At 44.4% G+C, this 19,511-nt stretch overlaps 1 protein-coding gene across 1 annotated transcript; it reads right to left on the bottom strand.

Annotated features, from left to right (window-relative positions):
• Positions 1–1,153: 1,153 nt before the first annotated feature.
• LOC143608824 (protein JINGUBANG-like) lies at positions 1,154–2,780 on the bottom strand. Its single transcript, XM_077083756.1, has 2 exons — positions 2,310–2,780; positions 1,154–1,855 (listed from the first exon to the last, which is right to left on the bottom strand). Exons 1-2 carry the CDS (start codon positions 2,688–2,690, stop codon positions 1,190–1,192), a joined length of 1,047 nt encoding a protein of 348 aa, XP_076939871.1. The 5' UTR covers positions 2,691–2,780; the 3' UTR covers positions 1,154–1,189.
• Positions 2,781–19,511: the final 16,731 nt, after the last annotated feature.

The following is a 19,511-nucleotide window of genomic DNA, read 5'->3' as shown; positions in this document are numbered from 1 at the left end:
ACTTACGCTCGGAGATATCTGCGTAAACCTACAATGTATGACATCCAACGCATATATGAGGTGCACGCAGAAAAACATGGTTTTCCTGGGATGCTAGGTAGCATCGATTGTACGCATGTTGGATGGGCTATGTGTCCAACGGCCTGGCGAGGTCAGTTCCACCGTGGTGATCATGAAGGGCCGACCCTTATACTTGAGGCGGCGGTGTCACAGGATCTTTGGTTTTGGTATGCTTTTTTTGGTGTTGCAGGGTCAAATAACGACCTTAATGTTATCGATCAGTCACATTTGATCAACGACCTTATCGACGGGGTTGAACCACCTCAATCTTTTGTTGCAAATGGAGAACTCTTCAAGTACGGGTACTATCTGGCCGATGGTATTTACAACGAATGGGCTTTGTTAGTTCAAGCTTTTACAGATCCAATCGCCGACAAACGGAAGTATTTTACGAAGAAGCAAGAGTCTGCTAGAAAAGATATTGAAAGAGCTTTTGGAGCTATAAAAAAACAATATTATGTTCTGGCGAACCCGATACGTTATTGGACTCGGGAGAGGATAACGGACGTCGTCTACGCGTGTCTGATCCTACACAACATGACGTTAGAAGACGAGGGCAAAGCTATCTGCCAAAACTACCAAGGTGACATTCCGCCACAACCGTCCACAATCAGTGATCAACAAAGACTTCATAACATAGCAAATATCAAGAGCCGTGAGATACACGGGGATCTTCGACATGAGTTGGTTGAACATTTGTGGGCGAGGCGACCCGATGATTTTGTATTAGATTAGTGTTATTATTAAGTATTATTGTTTGTTTAATTTTTAGTATGTTTTTTTTTTTGTAATTTGAATTTAAAAAAAATGTGTGTTTTTTTAATAATTTATAGGTTTTTTTAATAATACGTTGTTTGAATATACTTATAAAAAAATAAAAAAAAATTCGCTGGAGCCCCTGCTGGAGCCCCTCCACACCAGGGCCAGGGGCTCCAACGGGGGCTCCAACACCCCCCTTATCCAGTTTCTCTCTCTGCCACACGTCATAATATTATTGGCTGGAGCCCCCACTAGAGCCCCCATTAGAGCCCCCCACACCCCTTAGCCTTAGATGTAAGTTACAATCATGTCACATCATAAAAACCAATCTCAACCATCCACTTAATTAACTAGGAAATTAACTTTCCTACTACACTCTCCATACCTTCACCGACTTATCCAAACTGCCACTATACACCACCCATTTGCCACCATACCCCGCCTCCCTCTCCGCCGCCACGCACTTCACCGGCCCTGCATGTCCGGTCAAAACCGACAACCACGTGTGAACCGACCCCTTCCTCCTCCACACGCATATTGTTTTATCAGCTGATCCACTAAAAACCAAATTCCCACCAACAGCAAGGCACAAAACCGCCAACTTATGCCCCTTGAGAACACCACTATGTGATAATTGTTTATCCAACTCCCAAAAGTTCACATTTCCATCTGACGAGCCGCAGTACACCACCGAGCCATCAGGTGACACCACTAACGCTGTCACCGCGTATTCTTGATCTAGCAGTGTTTGCACGTACCTATGCTTCATGTTCTTTCCTCGCCCTTCTCGTTTCCAAACCTTCACGGACCCCTCTGCCGATCCGGTGAAAACCAGACCGTTGGCCGTGGAAACAACAGAGTTGACTGCGTCGTCGTGGGCCTTTACTGACTCTAGGCATTTTGAGTTTGAAATTTTCCATACCTTAAATGTTCTGTCCCATGATCCTGAATATAGCAGGCCTTCTTCTTCATCGATTCCTAGGCAGGAAACCGCGTCATAGTGCTTGATCCATAATGCCGTACGGTGGCGCTTCACCTAGATAAATCATGTATATAAAAGAGATTCATAAGTTCATGCTGTATAAAAGTGAATATTTGTATACAAAGAAGATTGATAACGTTAAATATTTTAGTAAGTTCAACTACACCTCCGATCTGATTTCACATCATCAAAATGTCGTCCACAAAATACTTAAACGGCCGTTTTGACTGAAAAAGTCAAACTCGAAAAATTATTGGTCAGAATGGCCGTTTATACAATATTCAGAAGGCGGTTATTCAAACTTTGAATTTTGTTTTGGTTAGAACTACGATTCCAATATATGGATGGCGGTTATTCAAACTTTGAATTTTTATTTTTTTTTGTCAAAACAGTCATCTAACCTTAGCTATTTAAAACAGTATGAAATTAGATGTCCGAACATGTGTGTAAATTTGACCCGATTTTAATATAAAACCAAAGAATTAAAACTTGTTTGTCATGTATATACCTCAACATAATTCTTGGACTTCACCGAGTTCTTTAGGATGTCAAAGAACGTTGGAAAAGTGTCGACGCGTTTATGAATTCTCGGGTCCTTGGTGTTCGATTTCCAAACTCGAACCTTCCCGTCCTGATGTCCGGTGAAAATCTTGTGACCGGATATTATTACAGCCTTGACGAGACCACTGTTTGACTTGAATGTAGAGAACAGATTCATGTTCTTCCATACATGTATATTCTTGCTGTCGGATCCGGTGTAGAGTAGGCCTTCAGCGGCGGCAAGGGAGTAAATGTGGCCTTCCTCCCGAACCAGGGAGCCGATGAGACCATCCTCAGGACTAGCAGTAGTGGACCCTAGAGATGGTTGGTTCCATGGTGACATCATCATGGGTGAACCCTCATCGCTCGTATGGTTAGATTCGTAACCATTGTCATCGGTGTTGCTGTAGCCGTAGGAGGTGGCTGTTTGAAAGTATGTTTGATCGGAATGCATAGTAATATATTTATAATTTTATCTCCAAATTGGGTTGATTATTTAGTACTTACAATTATGCTCAGTTTATACATAGGAACCAACATGTGGATAGATAGCTTAATCATAAGATTCTAGGAATTAAGATTCATGGGTAGAAATCAGAGAAAACAGAGGGTTTCGTGTATGGTGCAAAAGTGAATGTTGTTTTGATAGGAGAGGGGGGTATAAATAGGGTAATGGGTTCAGTAAATGATGACATGTGTACGGGTACGTGAAGAATGATTTTAGGGGTTACTTTAGTATTTTGTATTGCCTATGTTGCATTGTATAATAAATTAACTACTCACTAGAACCTTTTGTATCACATTTTCATATAGGTTAATTCGCTTAGTTAGAATCAGAACAAGAATGAGTGACCTATTGAGAATTCTCTATCATGGCAACCAAAATAAAATCTATGAGTTCTCGGATAGGTTATCCATCAAGAGCATAACGGACAATATTGATGATAATATGATGGGTCTTACATTACAATAGTTGTTCTTAATTGGTACGAGTCTAATTGCAAGGAATATGTATAAAAGCACATGCAATTTTAACGGTTCATAGACTGTTCACCATTGCCTCGTGTACCCTCCTCTTGCCTCTCCTCTCTCATGAACCTTCTGGTCGTTTCTCTGTTCTCCAACTCTCACACGAAAAGTCGAGCACTCCGCCAAACTAACAACTCACCATCTCTCTTCTACATTTGTAAACCCCGCCCCCCTCTTTTCTCTCTCTCTCTCTCTCTCTCTCTATATATATATATATAAATAAAGAAGTCACAACAATAAAAGGAAACATCATATGTTCCTTTAATGTAAGAAAAATACAAATAATAAATAAATAACTAGAGTTTATTTTCATCTGACTAATTACTATGAAGTTCGTTAAGATACTGACACCGAATTAAAAAAAATTAATATATCAACACAGGAACAATAGCGAAACTTGTATAAATTGTAAAAAAGGTTGTAACGGTAACGACATTGATTTTCCCGCAAGCGCTGCGTCGAAAATCCGGTTGATAGAACCAGGGCGTTGTAGCGACGAGTCAATGCGAATTTGGTTGGTAAACTCGGGCGTTGAAACCCGAGAGTTGGTAAAACACTGGCGAGTAAATCCGAGCTTTACGACGATGAGCCAATGCGAATTTGATCATAATCGATTACGTATAAACAACGTTGGTAAATCTAATCTTCAAAACCTAAAAAACAAATTTGTCAAATTAGTATCGAAAAGATTAGCATATAAACAATAAAATGTTTGAAATAATGTTTATTCGATAGGTAAACCCTGGATGTTGGTAAAACCTAAAACGCTGTCGGTCCCGGATGTTGCGGCGATGAGTCAGTAAAACCCGAACATTGTTGGTCACAGGTGTTGCATTGGTGAGGTGACAGCTTCTTTCTATTTCGTTTACGCTCACTACGGTACCATGTAAACAACTTTGGTAAACCTAAGCGTTAATATATAGAAAGATTAACAAAAATAAAATACTTAAAACGACGTTTATTGAATCGGTAAAGCCAGACGCTGGTGAAACCCGAGCATTGTCGGTTCCGCTCGTTGTGACGGTGAGTTGACTCAATCGGTGTCTTTGCGGCACCAACAATCTTATTTATTATATACTAGTTTTTCTACCTGAGCATTACGAAGATGAGTTGACACGAACTCTGCCAGTACCAACTTGAGGTACCAAAATTAAAAACAAAAGAGTCGGTAAAACTCGGGCATTGCGGTGGTGAGTCGGTAAAACCTGAGCGTTGTTGGTCTCGGGATTTGTGGCGGTAAATCGACACAAATTTAATTTGTTTAAATTACGCTCGTTACGATACTGAAACTACGAAACAAAATAAAAAAAAAACTTTGTCCAATGTCGGACCGTCACTTAGACCAATAAGATGCTAGCGGCACCAAACTTTTAAATTATATATATTAGATAATATATAGTATATATATATATATATATATATATATATATATATATATATATATATGTAAGGAGAAGTATATTTTGAAAACCCTTTTGAGTTGAGAAAACCTGTGAAAACCCTATGTAACATCGTTTTTTTTGTTACATGTAATATATGTTGTTACATTTAATACAAAACATCGAAAACATAAAAAAAATGTTTTGCTATTTTTTTTACATTTTTTTAGTAATTTTTATATATGTTTTCAGGAGAGAGAAAATGTAAATAAACTTTTACATTTTTTATTAACTTTAATTGTGGAACACAAGATTTAATTTTTAATTAAAAACATGTGGTTGAGAATGAGTTTTTATAGTTTTCACAACTCAAGTGGATTTTTATTCTAACCTAACCCATATACGCAATCCCCAATCAGAAACACTACGACGTACAGAACCCATGGAATACTCTCATCCATTCTGTCTCACCAAAGGGATCGATGTCAAGTCCTTAGCTTCAATAATGAAATCTTCGTTTCATATATATATAATTGTATTTATGTGTGTAAGTGCAAGAATATAAAAAGAATACAAATGGTTTATAGATATATGGTTACTTTAAATATAGTTATACAATCGTTAAAAGTTTATCGGCGATAACTTTTTTTTTTTTCAATTTGTTTGCACAACAATTGGAATAAGTAGTATTTTTGTCTCTTTATAAATGTGGTGTTAATGTGTTTTAAAGTTGTATGGTATGGGTTGTACCCAGAAAACTTGAAACTTATCAAAAACACAAGATAAAAGCATGCAAATCACTTATCTAACATTATATTGATTAGACATGCTTTAACAAATATGTTTTAATACTCTTTTAGTATATTTTAAAAGTAGTAATTGTAGTGTGATATACATTTGATGTTACTACAAGACAATTTTACACGTATAGACATGATGGTCACGTGTCTACTTTTACTCGTGTGTTTGTTTTATTCGTCTAAATTCTAAGTATTATCATTCAATACACGAATAATAATACACATGTGAATGATAAATACAATCATGTATGTATACGTGATATGGTGTCTTATATTACATTAGTTTAATTGAAGAGATTATTGTTGAAAGAGAGTAGTTGGCATATTTGCATTAAATTATATAGGAGTCCTTCGTGACTAAACAAATAAGTTAATCGTAACTCCAAAAGCATGCCAACCTTGAAGGACGACCTACCTATCTCTCATCTCCTACCTTTCCATAGAAATCTCGCTCTCTCTTATCTCTCCCTCAACATCCGCTCTTCACCATCCTTGTTGACTTCCACCCAAAGACGTATCACTTGATCCGATATAGCCCTTAAAAAGGGAGATTACAAATAAGTGTGCAATACTGCGATCACTAATAAGTGTACAATACTACGATCACAAAATGATTCCTTTCATGATTTCCATTTATTTTAAACTATAATTTAGTACACCAAAAAGAGAGCGTATTGATTGGTTGAGAGACAAAAGGACAAAACAAAATCACAAGGATTCACAGAAGCAAACCCTCTAACCGCACGTTTCACTTTTTAATTCCCCTTTAGACCCGTTAAAATCCGACACGTAAAAACCGTCCGATGGCATCTTTCACCACGTGGCCGGTTCAACTGCTTTGCGGTGGCCCCCCACCACCAAGATCTTCCACAACACTTTCAGTACTCCTCCTCCAACTACTCACCTTTTGCCACGTATATACCCTTTTTCGACCAATGATGTGATTAAACAACACTTTCCATTTTTAAAATAATATAAAAAAAGGTCTACTTTTGATGCGTGTTAAAAATTTAAACCGATGACTTGAGGACAGGTCTCATCACACAACCTACGGTATAGTCTTGGGGTATATGAGATGAAAATTTTGCCGTTTCTGGTTAGACCGCAAATGATAACAATTGAAGAAACCAAACTTAGACGGACCAATCATCTTCATCGGTCTGTTGCTATATGATGCATTGTGTGACATTTAGATGTAACGTATCTCTTTGGTAATTCAGTCTTTCATGATCGCACCTAGGTTATGTAGATAATATTCATTTTGTTAGTAAAAATTATGCATATTTTATCAACAAATGATCTTATCATTTATATATTTACATGAGTTGTTCACGGCTCTAGATCTTATTACTGATCTAAGCTACATGTATGCCATTCTTAATCCTTATCTTGCAAACTATGCATTAGACTAGTCATGTTTTGAATGATATTTACTGTAATCTAAAAATTATTTGTATGCAATAAATATTCAACTCTACATACAACACCGAATCTATATGTATGACCCTTTTATGCACATACAATATTAGTAAGCTAGCTAATAGTGTAAAAATGTCCTTAAGGGAAATCCAGGTGGCAAAGTGGCGTGCTTTCTAATCAAGTGATTATGGTTTTAAATCCTGAAGAAACGTGGATCGACTCACTGGTAGACGATCAACTTTCCTCGGGTGTGATTATGCTATTTCACCGACGGTTCTCTGGGATCTGGATTCTTCCACCTACAAAATGAACAGCACCGTAAACTTACCCCTCAGAAAGGGACAGAGGGGTCCTCTTTGGGGTAACCCTCCGGTGTGAGAATAAGAGATTGTAGGAGAAGATAATAATCTGAGAGTAAGGAAATGGAATGTATTGCTTAATAATGTGTAATACTGTGTAATAGGGCATACCTCTCCTTGTGGAGTTGATGTGGTATTTATAGTGCTAGGGTTTCCAATGATTTGGCTCAGACCCAATTAGGGCCTTTTTGGCCTCCTCCTATTGCTTCGCGCCACGTGTCCTTGGGACACATGGTGCTTTTTCATTGATTATTCTCTGTGCAATCACGTGGTAGCACATGGGTTTTGCTGAGTTGTCCACCTTTCATTGGCAGCTGTCAACATCAGCATATTCTTATTCCTTAAAAAGATACCTTCTGGAAGGTTGTCTGACGTGCACAATCAAGGTTGTCCTTATCCTGATTTGGATAAGGACGAGGTTGATTATGTGCATGTGTGATATGCGCCTATCCCGAGGATGCGCGAGGTCTTCTCTTTATTCTCACGCGCAGATGTTTCATGCGAAGATGTGATATGCACGAGCATGTGACATGCGCCACGCGCGGATGCGCCACGCGCAGATGTGATATGCGTGAGCATGTGATATGCGTCACGCGCGGATGTGATATGCGTGAGCATATATGGTGCGTGAGCATGTGATACGCGTGAGCATATGTGATGCGTGAGCATATGTGATGCCTGAGCATATGTGATGCCTGAGCATATGTGATGCCTGAGCATGTGATGCCTGAGCATGTGTGATATGCGCCATGCGCATAGGTTTTGGCTTTGTGCCTTCATAATGTCTTGATTTCAAGCCTCTTGTCTATATCTTGTGGGTTGTCCCGCCTCGCTCGGTGTTGAGGCGGGTACATACCTCTTCAAGCCCCCCAGTCTAATGTGTGTCTTGTCTCGCGCGAGCGAGGTAAGATGGATATTAGACTTAATAGTTTGCTCTTTTAATAGGGTTTGTCTTTTCTTCTTATTACTCATCGGTGCGCGAAATTCTATCCTTTTGGTTGAAAACGAATCGTCCCAGTACGTGGTTGGTTGTTGCTGACATGCGTCAGTGATGGAGACGTGTCAGACTTTTCGTGTGCTCGAGGTGCTACAGTTGCCTTTCATGTCCCCTCACATAGTGTCAGGAACACGTGTCGCGCTCGCGTTGGTCCGTACCTGCGAGTGGTGGCGCGTGAACTCTGGCAGCCCCTGTATCGTTTCTTTTCGTGTCCCCTCACACAGTGTCAGGGACACGTGTCGCGCTCGCGTTGGCTTACACCTGCGAGTGGGGGCGGTTGAAGTCCGATCAGTACCAATTTTTCTCTCTCCTGGGCCTATAAAAGCAAGCCCTTAGAGTTTTTATTCTTCATCTTCTTTGTTGTTTATTCAGAGCTTTCCTTTCTTTCTATTCCGATTAAGTGCCTATCTTCCAGATTTCCGTTCTTCAGAAGCGACTTGTGCCTGACTCTGTTGTATGTCTGATAGCCCAGACAACACAATCTCCCCCAGCAATCGCCGCGTGAAATCGTTAGTAATGTCTACGTTGAAGAAGACCGGCAAGGGGAAGAGGGCTGCTGAGGCCTCATCGGAGGAGGTAGGGAAGACCAAGGCAGTGAAGAAGTGGTATGAGATCCTCTATAAACTGAGGCAGTCCGATTTTGACAGCCTTATCGCCTCTCAGGGTTTTCTCCCTGAGTATGGCTGCATGTTGCCGGCGGCCGGGCAAACGGCGGCGGACCCGCCCACCGGCTATATATCCCTTTATTGCCATTTTTTCACCCACTGCAACCTTTGTCTCCCGATGACAAGGTTTGTGGGTGCGCTGCTTAGGTTTTATGGGATTCACATATCCCAAGTCCATCCGTTTGGACTCGTGCGCATGACTCATTTTGAGTTCATGTGCAAATCTCAGCGCGAGGAGCCCACCCCTCGTCGCTTTCAATTTTTTTATAAGCCAAAGATCCAAGATTCTTGGTTCTCTTTCATTCCTCGCAGTCAGAAGGTCAAGTGCTGCACTGTTTCCTTCAAGAGCCTTCATGACTGGTCTGAGAGATTTTTTTACATTAAGGCTGGTGTGATCCCCATCCGCATGACCATGCGCGCGATCTCTTCTGCGCCTGCGGATGTGGGTGTCTTCAAGAACCCAACTGGCGCCTGGGTAAAAAAGTTGACTGCCGAACCATCCCCCGCCAAGAACATTTGCGAGGAGGCGCTGGTGGGGGTTGGTATGAGCAGGAGGTGGGCCGACAGCGCGACTGAGCCCGTCATCCAAGTTGACGGCTTGTGTAAGTTAACTCATTGCATTACTTCTGCGCGAATATAATTCGTTTTGCTGATATCATTTGACTTGTTTTGTGCAGTCAGCAAGGAGTATTCCACGCCGCCTATGATGAGCATATGGAGGGTGGGTCCGTCGTGCTGGGCGCTGGGGAGGTTGGCTTCCCCGATCGCTTTGATGACATGTTCATCCCTGTTGATCTGGGATTTCGCTTTGACAGCGACGCGCCTGGTAAGCCTTTGTACTTATGCTTATGCCTTTATAATACCAGATTTGGCTAACCTTTCTGTTGCGTGTATTGAAGACGCGCTCGAGAACTACGAGTTGGAGCTCGCGGAAGAGGAGGAGGAGGAGGCTGAGGTGCCCCAACTAAAGCGTAAAGCTAAGGGAAAAACTGGCGCAGGGACCAGTAAGAAACAGAAGAAAGATGTTGCCTCTGTTGCTCAGGATCCTCCTACTCAGGCGAGGGGACTTGAGAAAACCCAGGAGTTTACCTCCAAGTTTTCCTTGTCTTCCTTGCCTCAAAATGTGGGCAGACCTCCTGTCCACACGAGGTATGGTGCCGCCACCTCCTCCCTTCGCGCGGCGGAAAAGGGAAGCGGCGCTGCGCCTGCCGTTTCCTTATCGACAGGTATACTTTATACTTTATGGTTTTATGAGCGCTATTCTGATAGGATTACTAATGAATCTTTTCTCTCAAATGCTTGTAGAGCCGGCAACGTTGGTGGATCAACCTCAGGCGCAACAAGGTGCCGAGGCTGTGCCGGAGGTCGCTTCGAAGTCCCATGTTTTACCCTCAAAAAAGGGGAGAATGGACTTCATGGCGATGTTTAACTCGCGAACGGCGGTGCGCCAAGGTATGTATCGCGCTTTTATTTTCTGACTTTTATCTTTTAGATCAAGTCATGAACCATTTCTTTTTGTTGATTTTTTCATAGGAGTCATTGCTGGCGTACAAGCTGCTGGCGGCACTGCTGGCGCCGGTGTCAGCGCCGTTGGTTCTGCTCCTGCTCCTGAAAGCGCTGAATCTCCCCTCATCGGGATTACTAAGGAGCAGGAGGCCGTTTTACGCGCCGATCTGGCGCCGTCGATACCTCCCTCACCTCCTCCTGCGCGCAGCCCTCCTCGCGAGACTGATTTTGGTTCTTCTAGGTTGCAGGAGAAAAGGCCTATTTCAGAGGAGGATGAGGAGGTTCAAGTTGAAGGCTCCGACAGCGGCCGCGCAAGCCCTGCAGCGCCACGAGATTTCGCGGCGCAGTCTTCTCGTGGGGCTGGCGCTGACTTTTCTGCTTCATCCCCGCAGGTATAGGTTCGTTTTTGCTCCGCTGCGCGGACTTCCATATTAGTGTTTTGATGACTTAGATCATTACTTTGTGTTTGCAGGAAGCCGATCACATTTACCGCCCAAGATGGAATATTACTGAGGACAGCTCATTTCAGTCCATGGGTGTGTGTGAGGACTTCTGGGCTCATTCTGTGCCTCCAGCTGAAAGGAGGTTTCAGGAGGACCGCGCTCGCGAGGACTTGCTCAACGATCATCTGTTTGCTGGGTCGGCTTTCTTTGCTGCCTCCCAAGAGCTTCGCTATGATTACGTAAAGGTACGTGATGCTCTTGCGGAAGCCAAGCAAGAGGCTAAAGTGTCTGCTTGGAATCTTTCTGATGCTCGAGAGAGAGCTGAGAAACTCCAAGCCGAGCTCAGCGAGAACAGAGCAAGTGCCAACGCCGCCTTCGTGAAGCGCGGGCATGAGCTACAGGCTGCGCGGGAGAAGCTACAGGCGGCCGAGGCGGACGCGGCCAAGTACGCACGGAGGGTGCGCGACTTGGAGCTGGACGCGGAGGCACGTGACCAAGCTCTTGTCCAGTCTATAACTGACAAATCATCATTGGAGAGTGAGGTTGCGCGCCTGAAGAAGGAGCTGGCGGCCGCGCGGGCCGAGAAAGATGAAGCCTTGGCGACGGCAGCGTCTAGCCAGGAAGCACTCGATGCTGCTCGAGCAGAAAGGGAAGAGGCCTTGGCGGCAGCAGCGTCCGACAAAGAGGAGCTGAAAAAGACCAAGGAAACTGTTGAGTTGTTAAACTCTCAGGTTCCTGCCCTCGAGACGACTGTTTCTTCCCTCGCGCAGGATCGCCAATGGCTAATCTCACAGGGTATGACTCGTTGCGCATACGCGATGAAATATTCAGATGAGTTTCAAACCCTTGTGATGGATTGCAACGCTGCCTCGCGCTTGGTGGCTCGAGCTGAAGGGTTTAAGGATGGCTGCGAATATAGCGCACTGAAGAAGAACCCATCCAACTACCCTTATCAGCTCGACGTTGTCTGCGCGGATATGGCCGAGATGGGGGAGAAGTATTTGAATACTCCCATTCCCATCCTTGGGCAGGTATTTTAACCTTAATGAGTTTACCTTGACTTATTTTCCAAGTGTTTTTGTACTCATACTTTTTCTTATGATTTGCAGATAGCCGCGCTTGCTGACCAGCCCGATCTCGGCGCGCTAAAGAAGCTGCTTGATGAGTGCGAAGGGGCTGGTGGCGGCGATGATGGCGCGGGGAATGCTGCCCCCGCTTGCGGCTCTGGCGTGGCTAAAGGACCCGCTCCTGACACTATTGTGATAGAAGACTCCATTCAGGACGAACAACTTGACTATGGTCAGTTTGGAGATGACGAGGAGCGGGCTGCGCCAGATGCTGAGGGCGGTGATGAGGACGATGAAGAGGCTGACGTCGACGTGGAGACTTGAGAAGCCCTTCATGTTTTTTTTATTTATTTGTAGTTTGTATCTCATCATCTTGTAAACTTGTAAATTTCAATGCTTTGGAATGAAATTTTGTTTTTCCCTTATTCGCATCTTGCGCATTCCCCATTCATCTCTTTATGTTGCATGTTTGCTTGTTGAATATAAGATATGCTTGCACGTTGAAATAAGAACAAGGTTGTAAGGAAATTATTATACTTAATCCTTGTCATATTGTAAGTGATTTTGCCATATCTTGATTATGTTGACACGTGCCTTGGCGTTTCATTATTCCTCTTTTGCGCGACGTTATCGCGCATTTATTATAGGGAATTATGAGTTTTGTAGCCTTTACGTGTCAGTATGTGTTACTCAGATATCCATTACAATTTCATGCGCGACCTCGACCTGAGACCTTAACAACTATGTTTTGGCATTTGCTTTGCCTTAGTTGTGCTTAGGTATTTTTATGGTTAGGCTGCGCAGCATGTAGGATGGATGTTGTGAGTGATTTGAGCTAAGGTTCACATTATTAGGCTAAGGCCCTGAGCTAAGGCTCATATTATTGGGCTAAGGCCCTGACGTTTTAGAGTTAAGACTCGTTAACGCGTTTGAGCTTGAAGCTCGCGCATGTATGTTTTACTTCGCTTTATTTTTGTTTTGATGTCAATACAATGTTGTCATATTGCTCAAAATTAATAAAGGGAAGTGTAAAACATGTATGCAAAAGGTAATAGAATCCACATTAAGAGAAGATAGCGCGTATCATTATTCATAATGGCTTAAAAAGCCTTGATTACAAACTTGACATTTTTTACATGAAACATTTTCTAAGCTGTGCCGCGTTCCATGCGCGCGGGATCTTCTTTCCATTCAAATCTTTTAAAGCGTATGCGCCTTTTCCCAATTCTTCCGAGACTTGATAAGGTCCCTCCCAATTGGGGGACATCTTTCCCGGGGGTATCGCGCGGCTAGCTTCATTGTTTCGAAGGACAAAATCATTCTTCTTGAAGTGGCATTCTTTCACGCGCTGATTGTAATATTTTTCCAGTTTTTTCTTGTATTTGGCTTCACTGATGATAGCCGCCTCTCTGCGCCCTTCAAGCAAGTTGAGATCCAACCTCCTTTCGCGCTCGTTATCAATCTTGTTCATCATGAGCACTCTATGGGATGGGCATCCAATTTCTGCTGGAATCATAGCCTCCGTTCCATAGGTTAGGCTGAACGGAGACTCGCCATTGCTGGTTTTGCTTAATGTCCTGTGCGCCCACAGGACATTAGGTAGCTCTTCGACCCAAGAATGGGATTCTCCCTCCAACCTTTTCTTCAGCCCATTTAGCAAGCTTTGGTTCGCGCGCTCCACTTGTCCATTCCCCTGAGGGTGGTATACTGAAGTGAAGATTTGGTTAATGCGCAATTCCTTGAGCCAGCTGGATATCTTTCTGTCAGTGAATTATTTGCCATTATCGCTCACAATTTCCATGGGCAAGCCAAAACGGCATATGATGTGGCTCCAGATAAATTGCTTCATCGCCTCGGCTGTAATTTTTGCTAGTGGCTTGGCTTCAACCCATTTTGTGAAATAGTCTACTGCCACTACCAAAAATTTTACTCGCCCTTGCGCCTGCGGTAAGAGACCCACAATATCGATTGCCCATTTGTGGAAAGGCCATGCGGAGGTCACCGGAATCAAGTTGTTCTTTGGCCGCATGGTGTTTGGCGCATAGCTCTGACACGCTTTGCATTTTTGGATCTCTTTTAAAGCGTCCAAGTACATGCCTGGCCAATAGTAACCTGCGCTCATTGCCTTGGCAACCACCATGCGCGGGCCAGCATGTATTCCACAGATTCCTTCGTGTATCTCTCTGATCACATAGCTTGCTTCCTCAGCATCTAGGCATTTCATGAGCGGTCCAAGATAAGAGCGTCGATATAATGTACCATCAAGCAGTTCATAATTCTGCGACTTGTGTCTTATCTTCCTCGCCTTTGCGCGATCGTCCGGTACCTTTCCCTCCTTCAAGAATTCCATTATTGGAGTTATCCATGATGAAGGGGTTGTATGAGTTACCAGGACAGACTTCGCTCCCACCGACGGGTTGCTCATTACTTCTACCCTGACATCTTTGCCAAAGTGATCGAAGCTGGTTGATGCCATCTTGCTCAGCGCGTCGGCAGATTTGTTTTCACTGCGCGGAATATGAATGATTCTGAAGAAGTCGAATTGCTCGATGAGTTTTTTCGCCTGCTCTAGATACAGAGGCATGGTGTTCTCCTTGGCATCATAAAGGCCATTGACCTGTGCTGCTACCAAGTATGAATCAACATGGGCCTCTAGCTTTTTAACTCCGAATTTGTGCGCGATGCGCAGCCCAGCCAGCAGGGCTTCATACTCAGCTTCATTGTTGGTGCTCTTGAAGTCCAACCTGATGGCGTAAGTATATTCATGATTCTCTGGATCCACCAGTTTGAGGCCTGCGCCGGATCCTTCGTTGTTTGAAGCTCCGTCAGTGAATAATCTCCAAACATTTTCTTCATCATTGGCTCGCGGAGGATCTACCTCGCGCTGAGCCTCTTCAATTTTACCTTCGGGGTTTTCCGCGATGAAATCAGCTAAGACTTGTCCCTTTATTGCTGGACGTGGCTTATAGGCGATCGTGTGCTCTCCTAATTCCAGCGCCCATTTTGTCAGCCTTCCTGAGAGCACAGGACGCCGCAAGATTTGCTGGATGTTGTAACCAGTCAGAACTTCAATGGGATGACCATTGAAATATCTATGAAGCTTGCGCGATGCGTGTGTTAGTGACAAAACTAACTTTTCCATGATGGAGTAGCGCGTCTCAGGATCTGTCAGCACCCGACTCACATAGTATATTGGCGTTTGGATTCCCTTGCGATCCACCAACAATACTGCGCCGATGGCGCGCTCTCCTGCTGATAGGTACAATGTCAAAGTTTCACCAGGAAGTGGAGCTGTGAGCGCTGGCAGATTTATCAAACATTCTTTTATCTCACTGAAAGCTTGCTCGGCCTCAGGAGTCCACTTGAATTGGCTTTTCTTTTGGCAGTTTCTCAATGTGTTAACGAATGGGGTAGATTTGCTTGCATGGTTCGCTAGGAACCTGTTGATTGATACCAATCTCCCATTCAACTTTTGGACTTCTTTCATGGTAGATGGCGAGGGCATGTCAAGGATGGCCTCCACATTCTCTGGGTTCACCTTGAAACCATCCTTGGTGACCATTACACCTAGAAATTTTCCCTCTTGTACGCCGAAAGTGCATTTGCTCGGATTGAGCTTCATGTTAACTTCCTTTAGGCGCCCAAGGGTTTCTTCGATGTCTTTGAGCATTTGTTTTTCCTCCCTGCTTTTGATCACCAAATCATCCACGTAGACTTCTAGGTTTCTTCCAATTTGCTCGTTGAAAACAGCATCCATAAGTCTTTGGTAGGTGGCTCCCGCATTCTTCAAACCAAAGGGCATTTTTGTGTAACAAAAAACACCCTTGTCGGTTCTGAAGGCAGTCTTGTCCTCGTCTTGTGGTGCCATTTGAATCTGGTGATAGCCCTTGTAGGCATCCAGGAAACATTTGAGCTTGAATTGCGCCACGGAGTCCACTTTTGCGTCGATGTTTGGGAGGGGGTAACAATCTTTTGGGCACGCTTTGTTGAGGTCCTTGAAATCAATGCACATCCTCCACGACCCGTTACTTTTCTTTACCATCACAGGATTGGCTACCCATGTCTGGTATCGTATCGGGCGGATGATGTTTGCGCGCAGTAGATCCTCAACCTGCTCATTCATGGCCTTCGCCTTCTCATCCCCCATGACTCTCTTCTTTTGAGCAATTGGCTCTACAGACTTGAACGTGTTGAGAGAATGTTGCGCCAGGTCTCGCGGAACCCCAGTCATATCAGAGTGTTGCCACGCGAAGACCGACATATATGCTGTGAGCAATCTTTTCATTCTCAACCTCGTGTCGTCTGATATCGTAGCGCCAATTGTGATTGTTTGCTCCGGGAATTTTGGGTTGAGAATCCATTCCTCTGGCGCGTTGTCTGCCATTGGAAGTTTCATTCTCCCTTCCCGCGGAGTACTTGTCACTGCACACAAATGATCTCGGTATACAAAAGTTACACCTGTTGGTGTTGGGAACCCCAACGCGCCGTGCGCTGGCGACGGTATGGCGTTGAATTGGGCAATCGTTCCCCTACCCAAGATCATATTGTGGCATGAAGTGGTGGGCAAGACCAAGAAGTTGACAACTTCGGCTCGCTTGTGTTTCTCATCCCCCATGGTTAGTTCAAATTGTATTTGACCTAGGGGATGAATGATTTCATTTGAAACACCAGAGATTGGTGCATTCACAATTTCAAGCCTTGCTTGGTCTGCCGGATCCAGTTTCCTGAAACATTGCTCATACATGATGTCTGATTCGCTGCCAGTGTCCACCAGGACTTTTGACACTTCATAATGAGCAATGTGTGTAGTGATGACAAGAGGACTGCTGATAGAAGGGCCTCCCCTGATTCTTGGGAAGATTACTTGTTGCTCGCGCCAATCTCCTTGGATTTGCGCGCTTCTCTTTCTTGATCTTTGCCCTTGCCTTCCTCCCTCGGCTACACAGATTCTTTTGAACTTTTTGCTGGCTGAGGCTCCTTCTGGTTGTTCATTTTCTGGTCTTGAGTTTTTCACCAGGTGAGCCAGCTTGCCTGATTTCACATCTTTTTCAATTGCATCAAGTGGTGGCATGCATCAGTGTTGTGTCCTGTGGACTTGTGAAATTCACAGTACTTGCCACTGTTTGATGGTCCCTTGTAGTGTAGTGGCTTGGGGCTTTTGAACTGGACATTCTCAGTGCTTAACACTTGTGAAGGCGTTTTAGTGAGGGGAGTCCATATTCTTGGCAGAGGTCTGTTAGGATCTCTACCGCCTTCCCTCTTATCACCTTCTCTGCGATTACGAATGTATTTTTGGGGCTGGGGTGAGATTGGTTGCGCCTGCTTTTCTGCGGGAGAAAAACTGGTTTGTTGCAACCTGGACCATACAGAGTTCTGTTTGCCCCTTCTTTCGTTGTTGCGCGGTGCCTCTGCTTGATGCCCTCTTTCTCTCGCTCTATCTTGGGCAATTTGTTTTTCATTTCTCGCGAAGACTCGCGATGCTTCCATTAGCTTGGCCCAAGTGGTTGGCATGCCATCTCTGCTCACGAGAGCTCTGCGGAGTTGATCACTGCGCGCGCCTTGTATAAAGGCCACGCGCAAAAGTTGCTCAGTGATACCTCCGATTGCCAGAGACTCCTGATTGAAACGAGTTATGTAGTCTTCAATCGTTTCATCATTCCTGCGCACGCAGTGCATGATGTCATCAGGGTCGCGCGTGTGTCTGCGCTGCTGTACGAAGTGAGCTTGGAACTTTTCCAATAGTTCCTCGAATCCATCGATTTGCCCAGTCGGCAAACTTTCGAACCAGACGCGCGCCGCGCCTGTGAGGCAGCGAGCAAACATGTGACACCATGTTGGCATCGTCCAGCTTTCTAGGTTTCCAGTGTTGTAAAAACCTTGTAAGAAATCGTCTGGATCTGTTGTGCCGTCATATTTGCCCAAACCACTTGGCATCTTGGTTTTGTGCTGAATGGGAGCCTTCGCGATGCGCTCAGTGAATTTTGAATGTTTCACCAAGATGGCTGGTCTGTACGGTGTGGTTACGTCCACTTGCCCTCTCACTGGTGGGCTGTACGGTGTGTACAGATCCATGTCGGCTTTTGCTCCAGGCGTCACGTTCATGTGCGCGCGGAGCTGTGAGCCTCCTGCATGAGTATCTCGCGTCTTCCTCATGCTGTGCACTTCTTCATCACTAAACTCAGCGTGTTCAGTGTGAACAGAGTGACCCTCTTCCGGCGCGGGCGCCCTTTTTGTTCCATGAACGGTTTGCTTGTCAAACGCTAGCCTTTGTGTTAAGTCGGCTAACTTTTTGTGTTTGACCATCTCATTGTACTTGTCCATTAGACGTCGTTGCTCGTTTATGAGCCATTCTTTAGGGTCATTTGTTTCATCTTCTGGACCCATTGGTCCTTTTTGTTTCGCGCCGGTAAGATTTTGGAACGTGAGATCGTCTGGAGGAGTTTCAGTCTGGCTATGAGGAGTTGTGATGAAGGGATGGTTACTGGTGGTGCGCGTAGAATCACGCGGCACCCTCAGAAACTGTTGTCCCCCATTAACATCCTCACGCTCAATATCCTCCAGAACTTGATCGACGTTACGAACACCAGAAACCATGGTGAAATTTTTTTTTTAGAGAACTGATGAGATTTTGTTGCCGTTGTAACAGGTGATGGCGCCAATGAAGAAACGTGGATCGACTCACTGGTAGACGATCAACTTTCCTCGGGTGTGATTATGCTATTTCACCGACGGTTCTCTGGGATCTGGATTCTTCCACCTACAAAATGAACAGCACCGTAAACTTATCCCTCAGAAAGGGACAGAGGGGTCCTCTTTGGGGTAACCCTCCGGTGTGAGAATAAGAGATTGTAGGAGAAGATAATAATCTGAGGGTAAGGAAATGGAATGTATTGCTTAATAATGTGTAATACTGTGTAATAGGGCATACCTCTCCTTGTGGAGTTGATGTGGTATTTATAGTGCTAGGGTTTCCAATGATTGGGCTCAGACCCAATTAGGGCCTTTTTGGCCTCCTCCTATTGCTTCGCGCCACGTGTCCTTGGGACACCTGGTGCTTTTTCATTGATTATTCTCTGTGCAATCACGTGGTAGCACATGGGTTTTGCTGAGTTGTCCACCTTTCATTGGCAGCTGTCAACATCAGCATATTCTTATTCCTTAAAAAGATACCTTCTAGAAGGTTGTCTGACGTGCACAATCAAGGTTGTCCTTATCCTGATTTGGATAAGGACGAGGTTGATTATGTGCATGTGTGATATGCGCCTATCCCGAGGATGCGCGAGGTCTTCTCTTTATTCTCACGCGCAGATGTTTCATGCGCAGATGTGATATGCACGAGCGCGGATGCGCCACGCCCGGATGCGCCACGCGCAGATGTGATACGCGTGAGCATGTGATATGCGTCACGCGCGGATGTGATATGCGTGAGCATATATGGTGCGTGAGCATGTGATACGCGTGAGCATATGTGAAGCCTGAGCATATGTGATGCATGAGCATATGTGA

This window comes from Bidens hawaiensis, unplaced genomic scaffold (assembly GCF_021521415.1).
Source record: "Bidens hawaiensis isolate Kalapana, Puna unplaced genomic scaffold, B.hawaiensis_p1.1 tig00002181_1, whole genome shotgun sequence".
Taxonomy (NCBI): domain Eukaryota; kingdom Viridiplantae; phylum Streptophyta; class Magnoliopsida; order Asterales; family Asteraceae; genus Bidens; species Bidens hawaiensis.
Note: the sequence above shows the minus strand (reverse complement) of the source record. Positions and strands in the feature narration are given on the sequence as shown.

Bases quoted from the DNA above. Each gene is read 5' to 3' on its own strand.
- LOC143608824 (XM_077083756.1), bottom strand. From the start codon at position 2,690: ATGATGATGTCACCATGGAACCAACCATCTCTAGGGTCCACTACTGCT. The intron at 1,856-2,309 runs GTATATACATGA...TGATTTATCTAG, and splicing joins AGTCCAAGAATTATGTTGAG to GTGAAGCGCCACCGTACGGC.